This window comes from Triticum urartu, chromosome 2A, assembly GCF_056163025.1.
Source record: "Triticum urartu cultivar PI428250 chromosome 2A, HENAU_Tu73, whole genome shotgun sequence".
Lineage (NCBI taxonomy): Eukaryota > Viridiplantae > Streptophyta > Magnoliopsida > Poales > Poaceae > Triticum > Triticum urartu.
In genome coordinates this window covers 592489784-592510077 of record NC_141874.1, presented here as the reverse complement: position 1 = coordinate 592510077, position 20294 = coordinate 592489784, and the positions used below count along the sequence as shown (strand labels likewise).

General features: G+C 46.9%; 1 protein-coding gene across 1 annotated transcript; it reads left to right on the top strand.

Annotated features, from left to right (window-relative positions):
• Positions 1 to 4: 4 nt before the first annotated feature.
• Positions 5 to 2065, top strand: LOC125529072 (2-phytyl-1,4-beta-naphthoquinone methyltransferase, chloroplastic). The gene is made up of 8 exons (XM_048693479.2): positions 5 to 218; positions 310 to 374; positions 456 to 546; positions 633 to 721; positions 922 to 1055; positions 1127 to 1188; positions 1366 to 1465; positions 1860 to 2065. The coding sequence occupies exons 1-8, from the start codon at positions 51 to 53 to the stop codon at positions 1958 to 1960; spliced, it is 810 nt and encodes a 269-aa protein (XP_048549436.2). The 5' UTR covers positions 5 to 50; the 3' UTR covers positions 1961 to 2065.
• Positions 2066 to 20294: the final 18229 nt, after the last annotated feature.

Genomic DNA, 20294 nt, shown 5'->3' with positions numbered 1-20294 from the left:
TCATACTAACCTATCCTAATCATGTGGCGGGGGCGAGCAAACGGACACCGATGGGTACCTTAGCCGCGGCGATTCCCGTGACCGCCGGGGCGACGGCGCCGTCCAGGCACGCCGGCGGAAGACGACACCGCCCCCGCGGCTCCGTCGCCGTGCGCTGCTCGTCCGCGGCCGACGAGCGGCAGGCCCTCTTCAACCGCATCGCCCCCGTCTACGACCATGTCCGTGCCTCCCACTCCCCTCCCCCTTTCCGCTGCATTGGCAAATACGTACTGTACTGACGACAGCGCTGCGGTGCCGCGTTCCTTGTAGCTCAACGACGTGCTCAGCCTGGGGCAGCACTGGACGTGGAAGCGCATCTGCGTCTCTTGGTCAATGTACATCCCCAGTGCTAGTCGCAGTAATGTGAATTCAGAAGACAACTGGTTGATGGGAAAATTTTGTTTTCTGAACATCAGGGCGAAGAGAGGGGATCGGGTTCTTGATCTCTGCTGCGGGAGCGGGGATTTGGCGTTCCTTCTGTCTCAGAAGGTCGGCCTAGACGGAGAGGTTGGTACTCTACTGAAATGTCGGATTGGCTTCAGGGTTCAGAACTTCAGAATATCCAAGCGATTTTTGGCTCTCAAATGTCACAGGTGATGGGTGTGGATTTCTCATGGCAGCAACTGCAAACTGCTGCTAGCCGTCAGGACCAACGCTGGAAGGCTTGCTACAAGAACATCAAGTGAGCACCCCCAATGTGAGAGCTTGGGAATTCTGAAGTTCCTGTCATGCGCAGTTTTTTGGAGCTTTTCTGAGGATATGCAGACGTGTTTTTTTTTCGGGTCTAGATGTGCAATACTTAGGGCACATCTAGATGTGCTTTAGCAAAACTGTTTTCTTTTGATCAGCTTAACAACCTAGCTAAGACATGCTTTTTCGCAGATGGATCGAGGGCGATGCACTTGATTTACCTTTCACGGACCGTTACTTTGATGCTGTTACGGTTGGTTATGGATTGCGCAATGTGGTGGACAAACCCAAAGCAATGCGAGAGATCCTTAGAGTCCTAAAACCAGGTTGGGTGCACGGTTCAAGTTTCGTTCCAGTTCAGCGTGAATTCTCATGATTTGGTTTTCCTGGGCTGCAGGATCACGAGCATCTGTTCTAGATTTCAACAAGAGTTCGTCATTTTTCACGGCATCGTTACAGGTAAAATTTCAGCCCATCTTGGACGCATGATACAGATGAATTGGTTTGTTCAACTTCCCTAACAAAGACCAATCATCTACTCTTGTACCATGACATTCTAGCAAAGTCACATGTAGTCACATGTTTGGAACTGATCCTACAATCCTGACTAACTAAAGTGATATTTTTCTTTGACAGAGTTGGGCGATCAATAATGTCGTGGTTCCTCTGGCTAGTAGCTATGGACTTACTGAAGAGTACAAGTACTTGAAAAGTTCGATTGCACAGTATCTTACAGGTTTGAACTTGATGTTTCGTTCCTGTGAAAACTTCCATGACACAGAAAATATATCACGTCATCAAGTAAAACATATATAAGAACTAAACTAGAGTTACCCGCAAAAAAAAAACTAGAGTGTACCTAGTAAAAGGAATAAAACAAGGAAGGTGCATCTCAAAACTTACATAGCCCACTCTGATAGCACAAGTACACCATCTATTTCCTTCACGCGCAAAGCTGTGGCATTATATAAATGTACATATCATTCTGCTTTTTTTAAGAAAATAGTGAATTATTTTGTTCCAAACGATGGAGTGGTATGTGCCATTTCACCGACGACCATGTACTGATTCACGATTTTATCACCTTCCTTTATTTACATCAAGCTTTTCTTTGTTCATCTGTTCTCCAGGAGAGGAGTTGGAGAAGTTAGCCAAAGAAGCGGTTTTTTCCTCCGCCAAGCACTATGAACTTGGTGGCGGGCTCATGGGGAACCTAGTAGCAACTCGCTGATTAGAATTGTAGCGACGAACGGGATCTGTATGAATTATCTGAATTTTAATTTAAATAATTAATTTTCCTCTGCATTACCGAATATGCAGTTTGGCTGATCCCATATGGAACCAATGCTTCAAACTTCCCAGCTGTGCATTTCTCCTGCTTGAACAAGAAAACTAACATACCTACGGCATGGAAACATTCAGGTCAGCATGAAATCACACCTACGGCATGGTAATCAAAACCACAGTTCTGAAATGCAGGCCGTTCAATCAAAGTCATGGTTCTGAAGTGCAGGCGCCACTGCGCATACCGGGTGTGCTGTTCTGCAACTTCTGAGCAATAAGACTATAAATCGGACATAAGAAACAAGCACCTCCTCGTCTTATTGGCGAAACTGGCAAGGCATGGGAATGATCAGTGAGAATTTCAGGCTCCGTACATTTTCCGGTGAAGCGCACTGCTCTATTCTGAATCCTGTATCCTCTGCCCTCCTCTGTTTATTCAGTCCCCATTTCGGCAGTTCAGATCTACACTGGAGTATTTATGTTCAGTGATTTTACCAATGACCATGGTGAAGCTTCTTCGGTTCAACTCGATGAACGACCCAGCAAAATATTCGCAGTAAAACATAAGTAACCCCCTACCAGGAGTCTAGCACCCAAAGGGTGATATGTATGAATTATCTGAATTTTAAGTTTGTTAATCCATTTTCCTCTGCATTCAAACTTCCCAGCTGTGCATTTCCCTGCTTGAACAAGAAAACAACACACCTACAGCATGTAAATCAAAACCACAGTTCTGAAGTACGTACAATCATGGTCACAGTTCTGAAGTGCAAGTGCAGGCGACACTGTGCATGCCGGGTGTGCTGTTCGGCAGCTTCTGAGTAATATGACCGGAAATCGGACATAAAAAACAAGCACCTCCTCGTCTGATTGGCAACTGGAACTGGGAAGGCGTGGAATGATCAGGTGAGAATTTCAGGCCCTGATTTTTTTTTCTGGTGAAGTGCGCACTGCTCTGAATTCTGAATCATGTATCATCTGCCCTCCCCTGTTTATTCGGTCCCCATGTCGACAGTTCAGATCTACACTGGAGTATTTATGTTCAGTGTTTTTTTACCAGTGATTATGGTGAATTTTTTTTGAGGGGTACTATGGTGAAACTTGTTCGGTTAAACTCGATGAATGAACCAGCAAAGTAAAACATGAATAACTCCCTACTATCACCCAAATTCACAAGCTACTGACAAAACAAAAGGTTCACAAGCTACAACGAATTCTTGGATCAATCATTCCAGCATAAACCACTGTCTTGCAAGTTCCTAGCCACTAGCTCTGCTAAACAATCTGGAGTAGCAAACAGAAAATAAACAATCTTAATTAACACCCAAATTACCCCTTTTTGGGACTCACCGTGGCTTTATGGGCGCAAGCCAAAAGACATTGCCCCGCTCATTTACAAAGCGTCAAAGAGAAAGAATTGGAAGGTTCGGGAGCCCTCTCACACAATGCATGGATCCTCAAGATCAAACCGCCCACCATCATCTCCGCTGAGCTCATCACGCAGTTCTTCACTCTTTGGGCACTTTTGCATGAGGTCCAACTTGATGATCTTACCGAGGATGACATTGTGTGGAAGCATACGGCTAGTGGAATCTACTCGGCGGCATCCGCATACAAGGCACAATTCTTAGGGATGGTTCTTACACCCTTGGACAAAATGGTTTGGAAGGCTTGGCCCCCCCAAAAGTCAAGTTCTTCACTTGGTTGGCGCTACAAGACAGAATTTGGACTGCCGATCGTTTGGCAAAACGTGGGTGGCCCAGCTGTGGTCTCTGCCCTCTCTGCATGAGAGTGCAGGAATGTGGGCCTCACCTCTTCTACGAATGCCGCTACACACGAAGGCTTTGGTCTTTGATCATTGACAAATACCATATTCTCGGTCTTCACACCAACGGTTGGCCCCTGTTCGACTCAGTTGAGGCTTGGTGGGCAAGTACCTGCGACAACGCCACTCCAAACCGCCAAGCTAAGACGTCCCTCACCATGCTTGTTTCGTGGACTATCTGGAATGAGCGAAACGCAAGGGTCTTCAAGCACAAGAGCGCTCCTCCAACTATTTTGCTTGCCTCCATAGAGACCGAGGCCAACTTTTGGGTCATCGACGGTGCCAAAAAATTAGGGTCCATTATTTCGCGAGAGTGATGTCATGCCGTATATTGAGTGACTTGTAACAAACTCTATTCTCTCTTATTTAATGGATAAGGCAAAGCTTTTGCCCCCGTTTCAAATTACCCTCAAGTCTCGACTAAACCAAGGAATGACCCATCAAAAACTTGACCACCAGCTCCAGGTACATACGGAGACACCAATAACAAATTAAGCACCATATATATGTAGCTATATATGTAGGTCGGCACACACACAGATGAACTAGTCCTACTGGCTGGCTAGCTACGTATGTAGAGGTAGACGTAGTGGCTAGCTAGTTCCTGGCATTGTCCATGGCGAGGATGGTGCTGAGGTTCATGCACTACCAGAAAAACTTGGGTTGCCGACGGCCCCCGTCGGCATAGATGGACCTATGCCGACGGCCAAGGACAGGTCGTCGGCGTAGAAAAGCCGTCGGCATAAATCCATATATACCGACGGGGCCGTCAGCATAGACGAGGCCGTCGGGACCGCTCGAGATACGCCTATGGGGCCCTTCGGCATAGGAGTGGCCGTCGGCATAGCCCGGGCCCACCTACCAGGTCAGCGCTGACCGTTTGACGGCGTTGAGTCTACGCCGACGGGTGGTAACGGCGGCCGTCGGCATATCTATGCCAGAGATCCGTGTGCGCAGCTAGGCATATGTTTATTTAGTTTTATTTTTAATTTTTCTTTATACTACCTATGGCAAAGGTATGCCTACGGCATAGCCGTCGGCATAGGCCCCTCTGCCACGTCATCGATCCGTGTGCCATGCCACGTCATCGATCCGTGGGACTGCACCTCCGTGTGTGCACAGATATGCCGACGGCCTTGTCGTCGGCATACTTTTATTTTACTTTATTTTTTATTTTTTATTTTTTACTTTATTTTCATATTTTTACTTTATTTTAGTTTTTGTTTTTGCATAAGATAATTATGCCTTATCTAAAAAAACATACCCTGATGGTATATCGATTGCCCCCCGTTACGAACGTCGCTATCGTCGTGTCACGGAGGGGGGGGGGTCGACACGGAGGGAATTCTGGTTGGTGGGGGGATTCGAGGTGTAGCTATGTCAGCGAAACATTGCACGGGTCTCGATGCATATGTGAAAGTGTTCAGGCATGCGTAGACGCCCGTCTTGGGGCTCCGAGGTGTGCCCCCCTGCACGCAAGGCAGTGCCGTCGTCACTTGGAGGGGGCCAAATGTTGGGGAACGTAGCATAAATTCAAAATTTTCTTACGTGTCACCAAGATCTATCTATGGAGAGACTAGCAACGAGGGGAAGGAGAGTGCATCTACATACCCTTGTAGATCGCTATGCGGAAGCGTTCAAGAGAACGGGGTTGATGGAGTCGTACTCGTCGTGATCCAAATCACCGATGATCCTAGTGCCGAACGGACGGCACCTCCGTGTTTAACACACGTACGGAGCAGCGACGTCTCCTCCTTCTTGATCCAGCATGGGGGAAGGAGAGGTTGATGGAGATCCAACAACACGACGGCGTGGTGGTGGAAGTAGCGGGATTCCAACAGGGCTTCGCTAAGCGCTGCGGGAGGAGGGAGATGTGTCACGGGAGGGAGAGGGAGGCGCCAGGCCTTAAGTATGGTTGCCCTCCCTTCCCCCCACTATATATAGGGCCAAGGGAGAGGGGGAGGGCGCAGCCTTGCCCCTTCCTCCAAGGAAGGGTGCGGCCAAGGGGGGGAGGAGTCCATCCTCCCCAAGGCACCTCGGAGGTGCCTTCCCCCTTTAGGACTCTCCCCTCCTCTTGTCCCTTTGGCGCATGGGCCTCTAGGGGCTGGTGCCCTTGGCCCATGTAGGCCAAGGCGCACCCCCTACAGCCCATGTGGCCCCCGGGGCAGGTGGCCCCATCCGGTGGACCCCCGGGACCCTTCCACTGGTAGAAAAAGGGCCTATAGTCCCGGTTCGTAAGGGCCTTTAGTCCCGGTTCCGGAACCGGGACTAAAGTGTCGGTACTAATACCTCCCCCTTTAGTCCCGGTTCAATCCAGAACCGGGACTAAAGGCCCTCCACGTGGGCAGTGCGCAGAGCCCAGTCAGGAGACCCTTTGGTCCCGGTTGGTGGCACCAACCGGGACCAATAGGCATCCACGCGTCAGCACTTCTGTGGCTGGGGTTAAGGGGGGGGGGGTTGGGGGTTTTGGGGGGTTAATTTAGGTGTTTCATATATTGTGTTAGCTAGTTATAATTACTAGAGAGAAGTGTCCTCTGTTATGTCCGTGCTTGGTCGACGCTACGTACTATACATACGTATATAGAGAGGACTAGACACGCTAGCTAGGTAGTAAGCAAACGAAGGAAACAGAAGATCGTCATGAACATATATGCATATATACAGAGAGAAGTGATATCGACCACCTCTCCTTCTCCGAGAGATTGGTCGAACAACAAGTTCTCGTATATCTATCTGACACTACCGGCTACATATATACAATAATTATCTCTTACAAATATAATCATACGGACTCAGGGTCCACATAGAATTCTCCGTCTTCAGGGATCACGTGGTCAAGAAAGAATGCTGCCAATTCCTCTTGAATTTCTCGCATGCGAGCTGGTGCTAGGAGTTCATCCCGCTTCCGAAACATCTAATTTGAAGAAGGGGGTCAATACATATATATATAAATGAATGAAACTCAACACAAATGATGGTAATAAAATAAAATTGTGAATGTTGTTATTTACGTACTTCATATTGTTCGTTAGAGTACCCGCCCCGCTCACAGGTCGTGTGGCGGATGGACTCGCAGATGTAGTATCCACAGAAATCATTCCCTTGTTCCTGCCACAACCACTTTACAAGAAATAGAGGTCAATCAAACTGATAAGCAAGAATGCTAAATGGTATTGATGAAACTAGCGCTTGAATCACTAGGAGATGCGGGGAACATGCTACTATAGTACTTACTTTCGGGTGTCTAAATTCCAGCTCCTTCGGCAGTCCCGGAACTGTTTTGGTGAATTTTCTCCAAACCCTGCCAGACAAAGAAAACAATTACTTGATATCAGGAAATGAACAAAGTTGCTGATATGGTGGATAATGATCGATTTAACTTACTTCTTGAGGATTTCAGTCATGTCCGCATACTCCTTGGGATCTTTTCGTTTAGAGTCCAAGACGGTTACTACTCCCTGTTCAAGCTTAATCTCTAGGATAATAAAGTGGAAACTACACACACATGCATAACTCATGAATTACATTACTATAACCTTGACTAATATATAAGGGAAACCGAATACGCACAAGACAGTAACACTCACCTAAAGTTGTAAGGAAAGAGTATTATATCTTTGTTTTGATTTATTACGAACGATCGTAGCAAGCTGGCCTCGGTAGCTGCGGCATGAAGTTTAACCTGAGTTGCATCTATGAGATATGTGTTAATGAACCCAATATCACCGACTTGTCTTTTCTTCAATTCGGCGATCTTCAATCTGCATAATATAGTGAGAATGATTATAAATACATGCAATGAAAGAGCTAAGCTATATAGAGAAACTTAATGACAGAAGTAGTACTACTTACAGACAGTAGCAGGCGACCGTTGTTTTATCGAGGGCCAATTGATTGAAAAACTGATAGAACTCAAATGGAACAAGCAACAGATCAATTCCAACGAGTTCATGCTCCTTTTTAACTTTCACATACAAAGTACTCCTCCCCCCAGAGTCTCTGCAGATTTTCAAGTACCAATCATGCAATCTTCGCATCATCGTTGATAGAGATCTTTCATCTTTGACGAGAGGCTTCCCGTACTCGTATCTTTGTATCTGCACCTCCATGGGTTCATAATGTACTTCGTCGGGAAGGTAATCTGCAAGATTGCTATAACCGGGCACCATCCTCGGATCATTATCGACGTTGTGGCTAGGCACCTTGAGCGGGGGGCACGATTGCTTCGCTTGTTCGCCGAGCTGGGCAATTTGTTTCCCAGCTCGTTGTTCTTTCAGCCTTTGATCACTGACAGTACTTCCCGACCGCTCCGCCTCGGCAAATTCCTTTCCAATAATGCGGTCATAGTTTCCTTTCGGCGGATCATACTTTGGTGGTTTTGTCAGGGCAGCCAGAGTGCGCTTCACTTTCACCCGATCTACCTTCTCCTCCGGAGGTGGATGTTTCTTTGCTTTCACCCCTTCAAAGAATTTCTTCACTTCTTCTTGCGCGATCTCGGCGTTCTCCTCCTAGGTCCTCTCGTATGGTAACTTCTCTGGAGTCTTCAGAGAAGGACCGAATCTGTATGTCCTCCCGCCTCTGGTTGTACTGCTAGACGCCGACCGAGCAGACGTAGCGGTTGTCTTCTTTACTTGCTTAAGAGGCAGAGGAGAAGGACTACGACGCGCCGGAGCAGCTGGAGCGGCGGCAGGTCTCTTCCGCCCTTGCTGACGAGGCGGAGAAGGAGGAGGCTGGCTGCTCGGGCGCGTCGGCGCAGGCGGAGAAGGAGGCGGAGTGCCGCCACGCGCCGGAGAAGGAGCCGGCCGAGGGCCCTGATCGTCACTCACCGGAGGAGGAGGCGGTAGAGGCGGAGTGCCCTGACTCGCCGGAGGAGGAGGAGGAGGCGGTGGCGTCCAGTTCGGAAGGTTGATGAGCTCCTTCCGCCATAGGCATGGAGTCTTCAGAGCAGACCCCAGCCGAGTCTCCCCTTCACCGGTAGGGTGGTCAAGCTGGAGGTCCTCAAATCCCTCCGTTATCTCATCCACCATCACCCTAGCATATCCTTCTGGAATCGGCCGGCAGTGAAAAGTTGCGCCGGGTTCAGTAGGAAAAACAGAGCCAACAACCGCCTTGACCTTCAAATTCATCCATTGTGTCATAAGGTGGCAATTTTGAGACTCCGTTATAGCATCCACGGGATAGCTGGCAGGAGCCGTCAAGGCATGCTCCGGCTGAAGCAGCTCGGTGGAAGCCACGCTGCTTCTGCGCTGAGATGGCGGGGTAGCTTCGGGGGAGGCTTCGGCAGTACGTTTGCTGCGATTTGCTTCTCGTTCCTCTATCGCGTCTACCCTTGCTTTCAGCGCCTGCATTTGGGTCTGCTGCACTTTTTTCCTCCTCTCATGGGATTTGTAACCGCCTGCGTCCGGAAACCCAACCTTCCACGGAATGGAGCCTGGCGTGCCTCGTGTCCGTCCAGGGTGCTCAGGATTCCCGAGGGCCATTGTGAGCTCGTCGTTCTCTCTATCTGGAAAGAACGTCCCTTCCTGCGCTGCTTCGATATACTTCTTAAGCTTACTGACTGGTATGTCCATTTGATCGTTCGTCCAAATGCACTTCCCTGTTACAGGGTCCAGTGTTCCGCCAGCCCCGAAGAACCAAGTCCGGCAACGGTCTGGCCAGTTAATTGTCTCTGGTTCGATCCCTTTATGAACCAGATCATTCTCAGTCTTGGACCACTTAGGCCGGGCTACGAGGTAGCCACCTGACCCCGTGCGATGGTGAAGCTTCTTCTTCGCAGCATTTTGCTTGTTTGTCGCCGACATCTTCTTACTCTTTTCCGATGTCTTGTGGGCCACAAATGCGGGCCAGTGATCTCTGATCTTCTCATATCTGCCCTTGAATTCTGGTGTCTCATTATTTTCGACAAACTTATTCAGCTCTTTCTTCCACCTCCTGAATAGTTCTGCCATCCTCTTCAGAGCAAAAGACTTGATTAATTTCTCTTTAACTGGGTTCTCTGGATTATCCTCAGGCGGTAGGGTGAAATTTGACTTCAGCTCAGTCCAAAGATCATTTTTCTGCATATCATTGACATAAGAGACCTCAGGGTCTTCTGTAGCCGGCTTAAACCATTGCTGGATGCTTATCGGGATCTTGTCCCTAACCAGAACCCCGCACTGAGTAACAAATGCGCTCTTTGTCTGGAGGGGTTCAATAGGTTGGCCGTCGGGCGCGATTGCTATGATCTCAAACTTTTCATCCGAGCTCAACTTTTTCTTCGGGCCTCGTCTCTTTACCGAAGTTGTGCTCGATCTGGAGGGCTAGAAAAAAGAACAAAGACTTAATTAATATGTGTACATACCAAAACAATGAATGCATCAATCAACTAGTCAGCATAGGCTTAACTAATATATATACCTGGTCGGACTCGGTTCGGTCACCGGAGCCGTCATCACGGTCTCCTTCTTGCACCGGCATTGGGTCACCGGAGCCGTCCTCATGTTCTTCTTCTTGCACCGGCATTAGGTCACCGTAGCCAGCTTGTTCACCCTCTCCTTCCAGACCATCGGTTTCGTTGAGAAACAACGAGATGGCATCACTTCCTTCTGCGATTATGTCCCTCAACAACGCTTCTTTTGTTACTTCGTCTAGGGCGGTGTCCATAGTTTCTACAAATATTTACAACATGGCAATTATTATTCAAACATGACAGATGGATATATTAGTGCCAAACGTAGAACTAGCTACCTAATCATAGTAAGCTATCGGGAGGGGGTATATATCGACAACGACGACACTACATCTATGTCCCTCGACGACCCTCGTTCCCGATAAAAAAAGAGGAGGAAGAAGAAAAATAAGAGGAGAAGAAAGAATAGACGAGAAGATCTCATCTATTCTTTCTTCTCCTCTTTTTTTTCTTCTTCCTCTTCTTTTTTTATCCTCTTCTTCCTCTCATGTTCGATAGGATCGCCGAGGGGTCGGGAGGTTTTGCCTAGTGTCAAGGGATTCAACAAAACCATGTCTTCATCATTAGGCGAAAGTAACATGTGCATGATGGTATGAAGCTCTTCAAAGTTGTTCTGGAACGGAGTCCCAGATAGGATAATTCGCTTTTTGGTACAAAGTTCAGCAAGAGCCTTCCGAATATCACTATTTGGAAGGCCTTTGCTGAATTGGTACCAAAAGGCGGATTATTCTATCCGGGACTCCATTCCAAAACAACTTTGCAGAACTTCGTACCAACATGCCCTGGTTACTTCCGGCTAATGATGAAGGCATGGATTTCTTCAATACTTTGACACTATGAGACCTCTCTCGACCCCTCGGCGATCCTCGACCCCTCGACGACCCTGGAACCCTCGACCCCTCGACGATCCTCTTCTTCCTCTCATGTTCGAGAGGATCGCCGAGGGGTCGGGAGGTTGTGTAGTGTCAAAGGATTCAACAAAACCATGTCTTCATCATTAGGCGAAAGTAACATGTGCATGATGGTACGAAGCTCTTCAAAGTTGTTCTGGAACGGACTCCCAGATAGGATAATCCGCCTTTTGGTACAAAGTTCAGCAAGAGCCTTCCGAATATCACTATTTGGAAGGCCTTTGCTGAATTGGTACCAAAAGGCGGATTATTCTATCCGGGACTCCATTCCAAAACAACTTTGCAGAACTTCGTACCAACATGCCCTGGTTACTTCCGGCTAATGATGAAGGCATGGATTTCTTCAATACTTTGACACTAGGAAACCTCTCTCGACCCCTCGGCGATCCTCGACCCCTCGACGACCCTGGAACCCTCGACCCCTCGACGATCCTCTTCTTCCTCTCATGTTCGAGAGGATCGCCGAGGGGTCGGGAGGTTGCGTAGTGTCAAAGGATTCAACAAAACCATGTCTTCATCATTAGGCGAAAGTAACATGTGCATGATGGTACGAAGCTCTTCAAAGTTGTTCTGGAACGGACTCCCAAATAGGATAATCTGCCTTTTGGTACAAAGTTCAGCAAGAGCCTTCCGAATATCGCTATTTGGAAGGCCTTTGCTGAATTCGTACCAAAAGGCGGATTATTCTATCCGGGACTCCATTCCAGAACAACTTTGCAGAACTTCGTACCAACATGCCCTGGTTACTTCCGGCTAATGATGAAGGCATGGATTTCTTCAATACTTTGACACTAGGAAACCTCTCTCTACTTTCGGCTAATAAGAATAAGAAGAAGAAGAAGAAGAAGAAAGAAGAAAAAAAAGAGGAGAAGAAGAAAGGAATAGTGGAGAAGAAGAGAAAATAGAATATAGAATATATTCTATTTTCTCTTCTTCTCCACTATTCCTTTCTTCTTCTCCTCTTCTTTTTCTTCTTTTTTCTTCTTCTTATTTATTTCTCCTCTTCTTTTCGGTACAGGAAACCCTAAATAGCTAGCAAGTATCGTGGGTGTGAGATACATGTGGCCTTCAGTGTCGGACACTACATCCATGTCCCACAAGTGACGTGGGCGTTGAAGCCCGCGCCACTTGTGGGATGTGGATGTAGTGTCCGACACCGACGGTACATGTATCTCACACCGACGATACTTTCTATTTAGGGTTTCTCCTCTACCGCTCGGCGACCCTCTCGACGACCCTCGTTCCCGATAAAATAAAGAGGAAGAAGAAGAAGAAAAAAGAAGAGAAGAAAGAATAGAGGAGAAGACTTCCTCTTCTTCCTCTCCTCTTCTTCCCCTTCTTCCCCTTCTTCCTCGCCTCTCTCATGAATGTCCGGCGTTCCCGATAAAATAAGAAGAAGAAAAAAGAAGAAAAAAAAGAGGAGAAGAAGAAAGGAATAGAGGAGAAAAGAGAAAATAGAATATATATTCTATTTTCTCTTCTTCTCCTCTTCTTTTTCTTCTTTTTTCTTCTTCTTCTTTATTTCTCCTCGTCTTCCTCTCCCCTCTCGGCGACCCTAGACCCCCTCTAGACCCTCGACCCCTAGGCGACCGTCGACCCCTCTCTTTTTTTTCTTCCTCTTCTATTTTATCCTCTTCTTCCTCTACCGCTCGGCGACCCTCGACGACCCTCGTTCCCAATAAAAAAAAGAGGAAGAAGAAGAAAAAAAGAGGAGAAGAAAGAATAGAGGAGAAGATCTCCTCTATTCTTTCTTCTCCTCTTTTTTCTTTTCTTATTCCTCTTCTTTTTTATCCTCTTCCTCCTCTCATGTTCGACGACCCTCGACCCCTCGGCGACCCTAGACCCCCTCTCGACCCCCTCTTCTTCTCCCTCTTCTAATTCATTTGTTCATATGAATATACAAAAATTTTCATATTTACAATAATTAATATCACCAAAAAAATCTATGAACAGAAAAAAATCCTAATTTTTCTAAAAAACTATCTTTTGCATATATATACATGAACATAGATATATACACAGAGAACATATATATACATATATATAAAAAACAAGCATATATATGAAAAAAGCATATATATATATGAAAAAAATGCTAGCTAGGGCGCCGGCCGGACCAGAGGAGGACCGCGGAGTCGGCGGCGAGGATGGCGACGGGGCAGTGGGCGCGCGCTTGGGGGTAGGAGACGCGGGCGACGGCGACGGCGGGCCGGGGCGGCGGGCGTCGGGCAAGGGGCCGGCGCGGGCGAGGGCGAGGGCGGGACGGGGCGGTGCACGTCGGGGCAGGGACGAGGGCGACGGCGACGGGGGCGGGCCGGGGCTGCGCGCGTCGCGGGCGACGGCGACGATGGGCACGGGCGACGGCGACGATGGGCGCGGGCGACGGCGACGATGGGGGCGGGCGGCGTCGGGGCAGCCTGGCGGCGTCAGGGGCGGCAACTACAAGATGAGAATGAAAAATTCCAAAGTGTGGCCTTATATAGCAGAGGCTTTAGTCTCGGTTCGTGGCAGCAACCGGGACTAAAGGTGGGCATTAGTCCCGGTTGGTGCCACGAACCGAGACCAATGGCCTCTTTTCGGCAGCCCAAAGGGCGGGAAGCGAAGCCCATTGGTCCCGGTTGGTGGCACCAACCGGGACTAAAGGGGGCAATGGTCACGGCTGGTGCCACCAACCGGGACCAATGCCACCTTTAGTCCCGGTTGGTGCCACCAACCGGGACCAATACCCTTGTGCTGCCCCGCGCCCAAAAGTTTAGTCCCACATCGCTAGTTGACAGCGCCCAACACCAGTTTATAAGCTCTGCTGCCTCCTCCCTCTCGAACTCCTCTGAACCGCAGGCCTATGGGCCTAATTTGACACTGCTTTGCCTGTGGGCCTATTGGGCCGTCTGCGGGCCTGAATCCTGGCCCATGTAGGGTTTCTAGTCGTATTCAGGCCGTGGAGGCCCAGTAGGTGGCATTTTTTTTTGGTTTTTTCTTTTTTATTTCTAAATTTTTTGGTTTTTTATTTTTTTATTTCTACTTAAAACTAAATACTTACAGTTTTTTAGTGATTTCTTTTTTGCTTTTAGGTCACAAAAATTATAAACTTTCTGTTAGTGCCATTAGTTTTAAATTTTAAATAGTTTAAATTTGAATTTTTAAAAATTTGTGTGAATCACTAGTTTATGAATAACTTTACTATAAAATTAGAATTTTTTTCTATTTATTTTTTATTTCTACTTAAAACTAAATACTTACAGTTTTTTAGTGATTTCTTTTTGCTTTTGGGTCACAAAAATTATAAACTTTCTGTTAGTGCCATTAGTTTTAAATTTTAAATAGTTTAAATTTGAATTTTTAAAAATTTGTGTGAATCACTAGTTTATGAATAACTTTACTATAAAATTAGAATTTTTTTCTTCTTTGCTATTTATTTTTTATTTATACTTACAATTAAATACTTATAGTTTGATTTTAGGTCACACAAATTATATTCTTTTTGCTATTGAAGAATATTATAGTTTTATTTTAGTTGATCATAACATAATATTTTAGTTGATTGTTTTTATTTTCATAAAAGTTTTGTAGTTCATTCTGTTTGCTATTAATTCATTCTTTGAGCTAAATGACTCTGAAATTGGAAAGCATTTCAAAATGAACTCTGAAAAGGTTGAAAGTTGGCATGGTATCATCATTTCACCCACATAGCATGTTCCAAAAAGTAGAGAGGGTTACGACAAAAACTTGATGCACTTCGTGTACAAAATGGACAATCACTTTCGAAGTATCAAAGTTTCCAACCATAAGACATGAAAGCATTTCAAATAAACTCTGAAAAAGTTGAAAGTTGGGATGGTATCATAATTTCACCCACATAGCATTTGCTTATTGCGGGAGAAAGTCTTCACTTTTTCTTCGCTTGTGTCATTTGCTTATTGCGCCGTAACCATGGATAATATTCATTGTTTATCAGGATGCTTGGGTCAGCCTTGACATTGAAGGGAGGAATTTCATGAGACTTTTCATAATCTTCAGACATGTCTGTCTTGCCGTCCACTCCCAGGATGTCCCTTTTTCCTGAAAGAACTATGTGGCGCTTTGGCTCATCGTATGATGTATTCGCTTCCTTATCTTTTCTTTTTCTCGGTTTGGTAGACATGTCCTTCACATAGATAACCTGTGCCACATCATTGGCTAGGACGAACGGTTCGTCAGTGTACCCAAGATTTTTCAGATCCACTGTTGTCATTCCGTACTGTGGGTCTACCTGTACCCCGCCGCCTAACAGATTGACCCATTTGCACTTAAACAAAGGGACCTTAAAATCAGGTCCGTAGTCAAGTTCCCATATGTCCACTATGTAACCATAATATGTGTCCTTTCCGCTCTCGGTTGCTGCATCAAAGCGGACACCGCTGTTTTGGTTGGTGCTCTTTTGATCTTGGGCGATCGTGTAAAATGTATTCCCATTTATCTCGTATCCTTTGTAAGTCAATACAGTCAAAGATTGTCCCCTGGACAACAAGTACAACTCATCACAAACAGTGTTGTCACCTCTGAGACGTGTTTCCAACCAACTGCTGAAAGTCCTGATGTGTTCACATGTAATCCAGTCGTCGCACTGCTCCGGGTGTTTGGAGCGCAGACTGTTCTTGTGTTCATCGACATAAGGGGTCACCAAGGTAGAGTTCTGTAGAACTGTGTAGTGTGCTTGAGACCAAGAATATCCGTCCCTGCATATTATTGAGTCTCTTCCCAGAGTGCCTTTTCCAGTCAGTCTCCCCTCATACCGCGATTTAGGGAGACCTATCTTGTTAAGGCCAGGAATGAAGTCAACACAAAACTCGATAACATCCTCTATTTGATGGCCCATGGAGATGCTTCCTTCTGGCCTAGCGCGGTTACGGACATATTTCTTTAGGACTCCCATGAACCTCTCAAAGGGGAACATATTGTGTAGAAATACGGGCCCCAGGATGACAATCTCGTCGACTAGATGAACTAGGACGTGCGTCATGATATTGAAGAAGGATGGTGGGAACACCAGCTCAAAATTGACAAGACATTGCGCCACATCACTCCTTAGCCTTGGTATGATTTCTGGATCGATCACCTTCTGAGAGATTGCATTGAGGAATGCACATAGCTTCACAATGGCTAATCGGACGTTTTTCGGTAGAAGCCCCCTCAATGCAACCGGAAGCAGTTGCGTCATAATCACGTGGCAGTCATGAGACTTTAGGTTCTGAAACTTTTTCTCTGGCATATTTATTATTCCCTTTATATTCGACGAGAAGCCAGTTGTGACCTTCATACTGAGCAGGCATTCAAAGAAGATTTCTTTCTCTTCTTTTGTAAGAGCGTAGCTGGCAGGACCTTTATACTGCTTCGGAGGCATGCCGTCTTTTTCGTGCAAATGTTGCAGGTCCTCTCGTGCCTCAGGTGTATATTTTGTCTTCCCATACACGCCCAAGAAGCCTAGCAGGTTCACGCAAAGGTTCTTCGTCACGTGCATCACGTCGATTGAGGAGCGGACCTCTAGGTCTTTCCAGTAGGGTAGGTCCCAAAATATAGATTTCTTCTTCCACATGGGTGCGTGTCCCTCAGCGTCATTCGGAACAGCTAGTCCACCGGGACCCTTTCCAAAGATTACGTAGTGTAAATCATTGACCATAGCAAGCACGTGATCACCGGTGCTCATGGCGGGCTTCTTCCGATGATCTGCCTCGCCTTTGAAATGCTTGCCTTTCTTTCGACATTGATGGTTGGTCGGAAGAAATCGACGATGGCCCAGGTACACATTCTTCCTGCATTTGTCCAGGTATATACTTTCAGTGTCATCTAAACAGTGCGTGCATGCGTGGTATCCTTTGTTTGTCTGTCCTGAAAGGTTACTGAGAGCGGGCCAATCGTTGATGGTCACGAACAGCAACGCCTTAAGGTTAAATTCCTCCTGTCTGTGCTCATCCCACGTACGTACACCGTTTCCATTCCACAGCTGTAAAAGTTCTTCAACTAATGGCCTTAGGTACACATCAATTTCGTTGCCGGGTTGCTTAGGGCCTTGGATGAGAACTGGCATCATAATGAACTTCCGCTTCATGCACATCCAAGGAGGAAGGTTATACATACATAGAGTCACGGGCCAGGTGCTGTGATTGCTGCTCTGCTCCCCGAAAGGATTAATGCCATCCGTGCTTAAAGCAAACCATACATTCCTTGGGTCCTTTGCAAACTCATCCCAGTACTTTCTCTCGATTTTTCTCCACTGCGACCCGTCAGCGGGTGCTCTCAACTTCCCATCTTTCTTTCGGTTCTCACTGTGCCATCACATCAACTTGGCATGCTCTTCGTTTCTGAACAGACGTTTCAACCGTGGTATTATAGGAGCATACCACATCACCTTCGCAGGAACCCTCTTCCTGGGGGGCTCGCCGTCAACATCACCAGGGTCATCTCGTCTGATCTTATACCGCAACGCACCGCATACCGGGCATGCGTTCAGATCCTTGTATGCACCACGGTAGAGGATGCAGTCATTAGGGCATGCATGTATCTTCTCCACCTCCAATCCTAGAGGGCATACGACCTTCTTTGCTGCGTATGTACTGTCGGGCAATTCGTTATCGTTTGGAAGCTTCTTCTTCAATATTTTCAGTAGCTTCTCAAATCCTTTGTCAGCCACAACATTCTCTGCCTTCCACTGCAGCAATTCCAGTACGGTACCGAGCTTTGTGTTGCCATCTTCGCAATTGGGGTATAACCCTTTTTTGTGATCCTCTAACATGCGATCGAACTTCAGCTTCTCCTTTTGACTAATGCATTGCGTCCTTGCATCGACAATGACCCGGCGGAGATCATCATCATCGGGCACATCGTCTGGTTCCTCTTGATCTTCAGCAGCTTCACCCGTGGCAGCATCATTGGGCACATCGTCTGGTTCCTCTTGATCTTCACCAGCTCCCCCCGTTGCAGCATCACCGTATTCAGGGGGCACATAGTTGTCATCGTACTCTTCTTCTTCGCCGTCTTCCATCATAACCCCTATTTCTCCGTGCCTCGTCCAAACATTATAGTGTGGCATGAAACCCTTGTAAAGCAGGTGGGAGTGAAGGATTTTCTGGTTAGAGTAAGACCTCGTATTCCCACATTCAGTGCATGGACAACACATAAAACCATTCTGCTTGTTTGCCTCAGCCGCATCGAGAAACTCATGCACGCCCTTAATGTACTCGCGGGTGTGTCTGTCACCGTACATCCATTGCCGGTTCATCTGCGTGCATTATATATAATTAAGTGTCCAAATTAATAGAAGTTCATCATCACATTAAAACCAAAGTGCATACATAGTTCTCATCTAACAACATATAGCTCTCCAGAGCATCTAATTAATTAAACCATACATTGAAACTATGTAAAACATTTCAATGCGAAAACAAATGCGATCATAATCGCAACCAAGGTAACAATTGATCCAACGGCATAATGATACCAAGCCTCGGTATGAATGGCATATTTTCTAATCTTTCTAATCTTCAAGCGCATTGCATCCATCTTGATCTTGTGATCATCGACGACATCCGCAACATGCAACTCCAATATCATCTTCTCCTCCTCAATTTTTTTTATTTTTTCCTTCAACAAATTGTTTTCTTCTTCAACTAAATTTAACCTCTCGACAATAGGGTCGGTTGGCATTTCCGATTCACATACATCCTAGATAAATAAAATCTATGTCACGTTGGTCGGCATAATTTTCATAAACAATAAATGAACCAATAGTTATGAAGATAATATACATACCAAATCCGAATCATAGACAGGACGAGGGCCGACGGGGGCGGATACCAAAACCATCGCACTATATAAGATGCAATAATAAATGTAAGAAAATGATACAAGTATCTATCTAAACAGACAAGTAAGAATATTTTTCCTTTCAGAAAGAAGATAAGAACAAGAGGCTCACCACGGTGGTGTCGGTGATGAGATCAGCGTGGGTGATCGACGGCTGTGAAGACGGGGACGGGGCGTGACGGACCGCTAAATCTAGACAAATCTCGAGGAAAATGGAGCTTGGAGGTCGAGCTTCGAGAGGAGAAAGTTTAAGTAGTGTGGCTCGGGCATTCCATCGAACACCTCATGTGCATAGGAGGTGAGCTAGAGCACCACAAACCCCTCCCCTCGCCGGCCAGAGAAAAACAGAGCACTGGAGTGCTCTGCTCGCGTGCGAGGGTATATATAGGCACCTCATTGGTCCCGGTTTGTGGCAAGAACCGGGACTAAAGGGGAGCCTTTGGTCCCGGTTCAGGCCACCAACCGGGACCAATGGTGGTGGGCCAGGAGCGAGGCCCATTGGTCCCGGTTCGTCCCACCAACCGGGAACAAAAGGTCCAGACGAACCAGGACCAATGGCCCACGTGGCCCGGCCGGCCCCCTGGGCTCACGAACCGGGACCAATGCCCACATTAGTCCCGGTTCTACACTGAACTGGGACTAATGGGCTGAGCCGGCCTGGACCATATCCTTGTTTTCTACTAGTGATCGAACGCCTCCTCACGGGCCTTAAAGCTCGCCTATTCCCAAGGGATCATGCAAATGACACGGTTGGATAACCCACGCCCAAAATAAGAATCCCGTGATAAGCGGGCACGATCTCCACTTTGACAAGATGTGCCAATAAAGACCGTCTCTCGTAACATGGAGCGAGAGGTTGAAAGACGGTTCAAAATAATGACAAAGCAGAGATCAAACCATCTCTCAACCTCTCGCTCCACGTTATGAGACACGGTCTTTATTGGCACATCTTGTCAATGCAGAGATCATGCCCGCTTATCACGTGATTCTTATTATGGGCGTGGGTAATCCAAACGTGTCATTTGCACGATCCCTTGGGAATAGGTGAGCTTTAAGGCCCGTGAGGAGGCGTTCGATATCCATCGCCTTTATAAAGGGGTACAGACCCATCTTTCTCCCCCATTCCTACCTCTTCCTCAGCCTTTCCAGCCCCGAGCTCCAGCGCCCAGTGATGAAGTCACGTACCTAGGGTAGGGTCATGGATCTGATCAAGATACCCTCCCCAACGACATCCCTTAAATAACCAGAAGCAGTCGAA

Bases quoted from the DNA above. Each gene is read 5' to 3' on its own strand.
- LOC125529072 (XM_048693479.2), top strand. From the start codon at position 51: ATGGGTACCTTAGCCGCGGCGATTCCCGTGACCGCCGGGGCGACGGCG. The intron at 219-309 runs GTCCGTGCCTCC...CGTTCCTTGTAG, and splicing joins TCGCCCCCGTCTACGACCAT to CTCAACGACGTGCTCAGCCT. The intron at 1,189-1,365 runs GTAAAATTTCAG...TTTCTTTGACAG, and splicing joins TTTTCACGGCATCGTTACAG to AGTTGGGCGATCAATAATGT.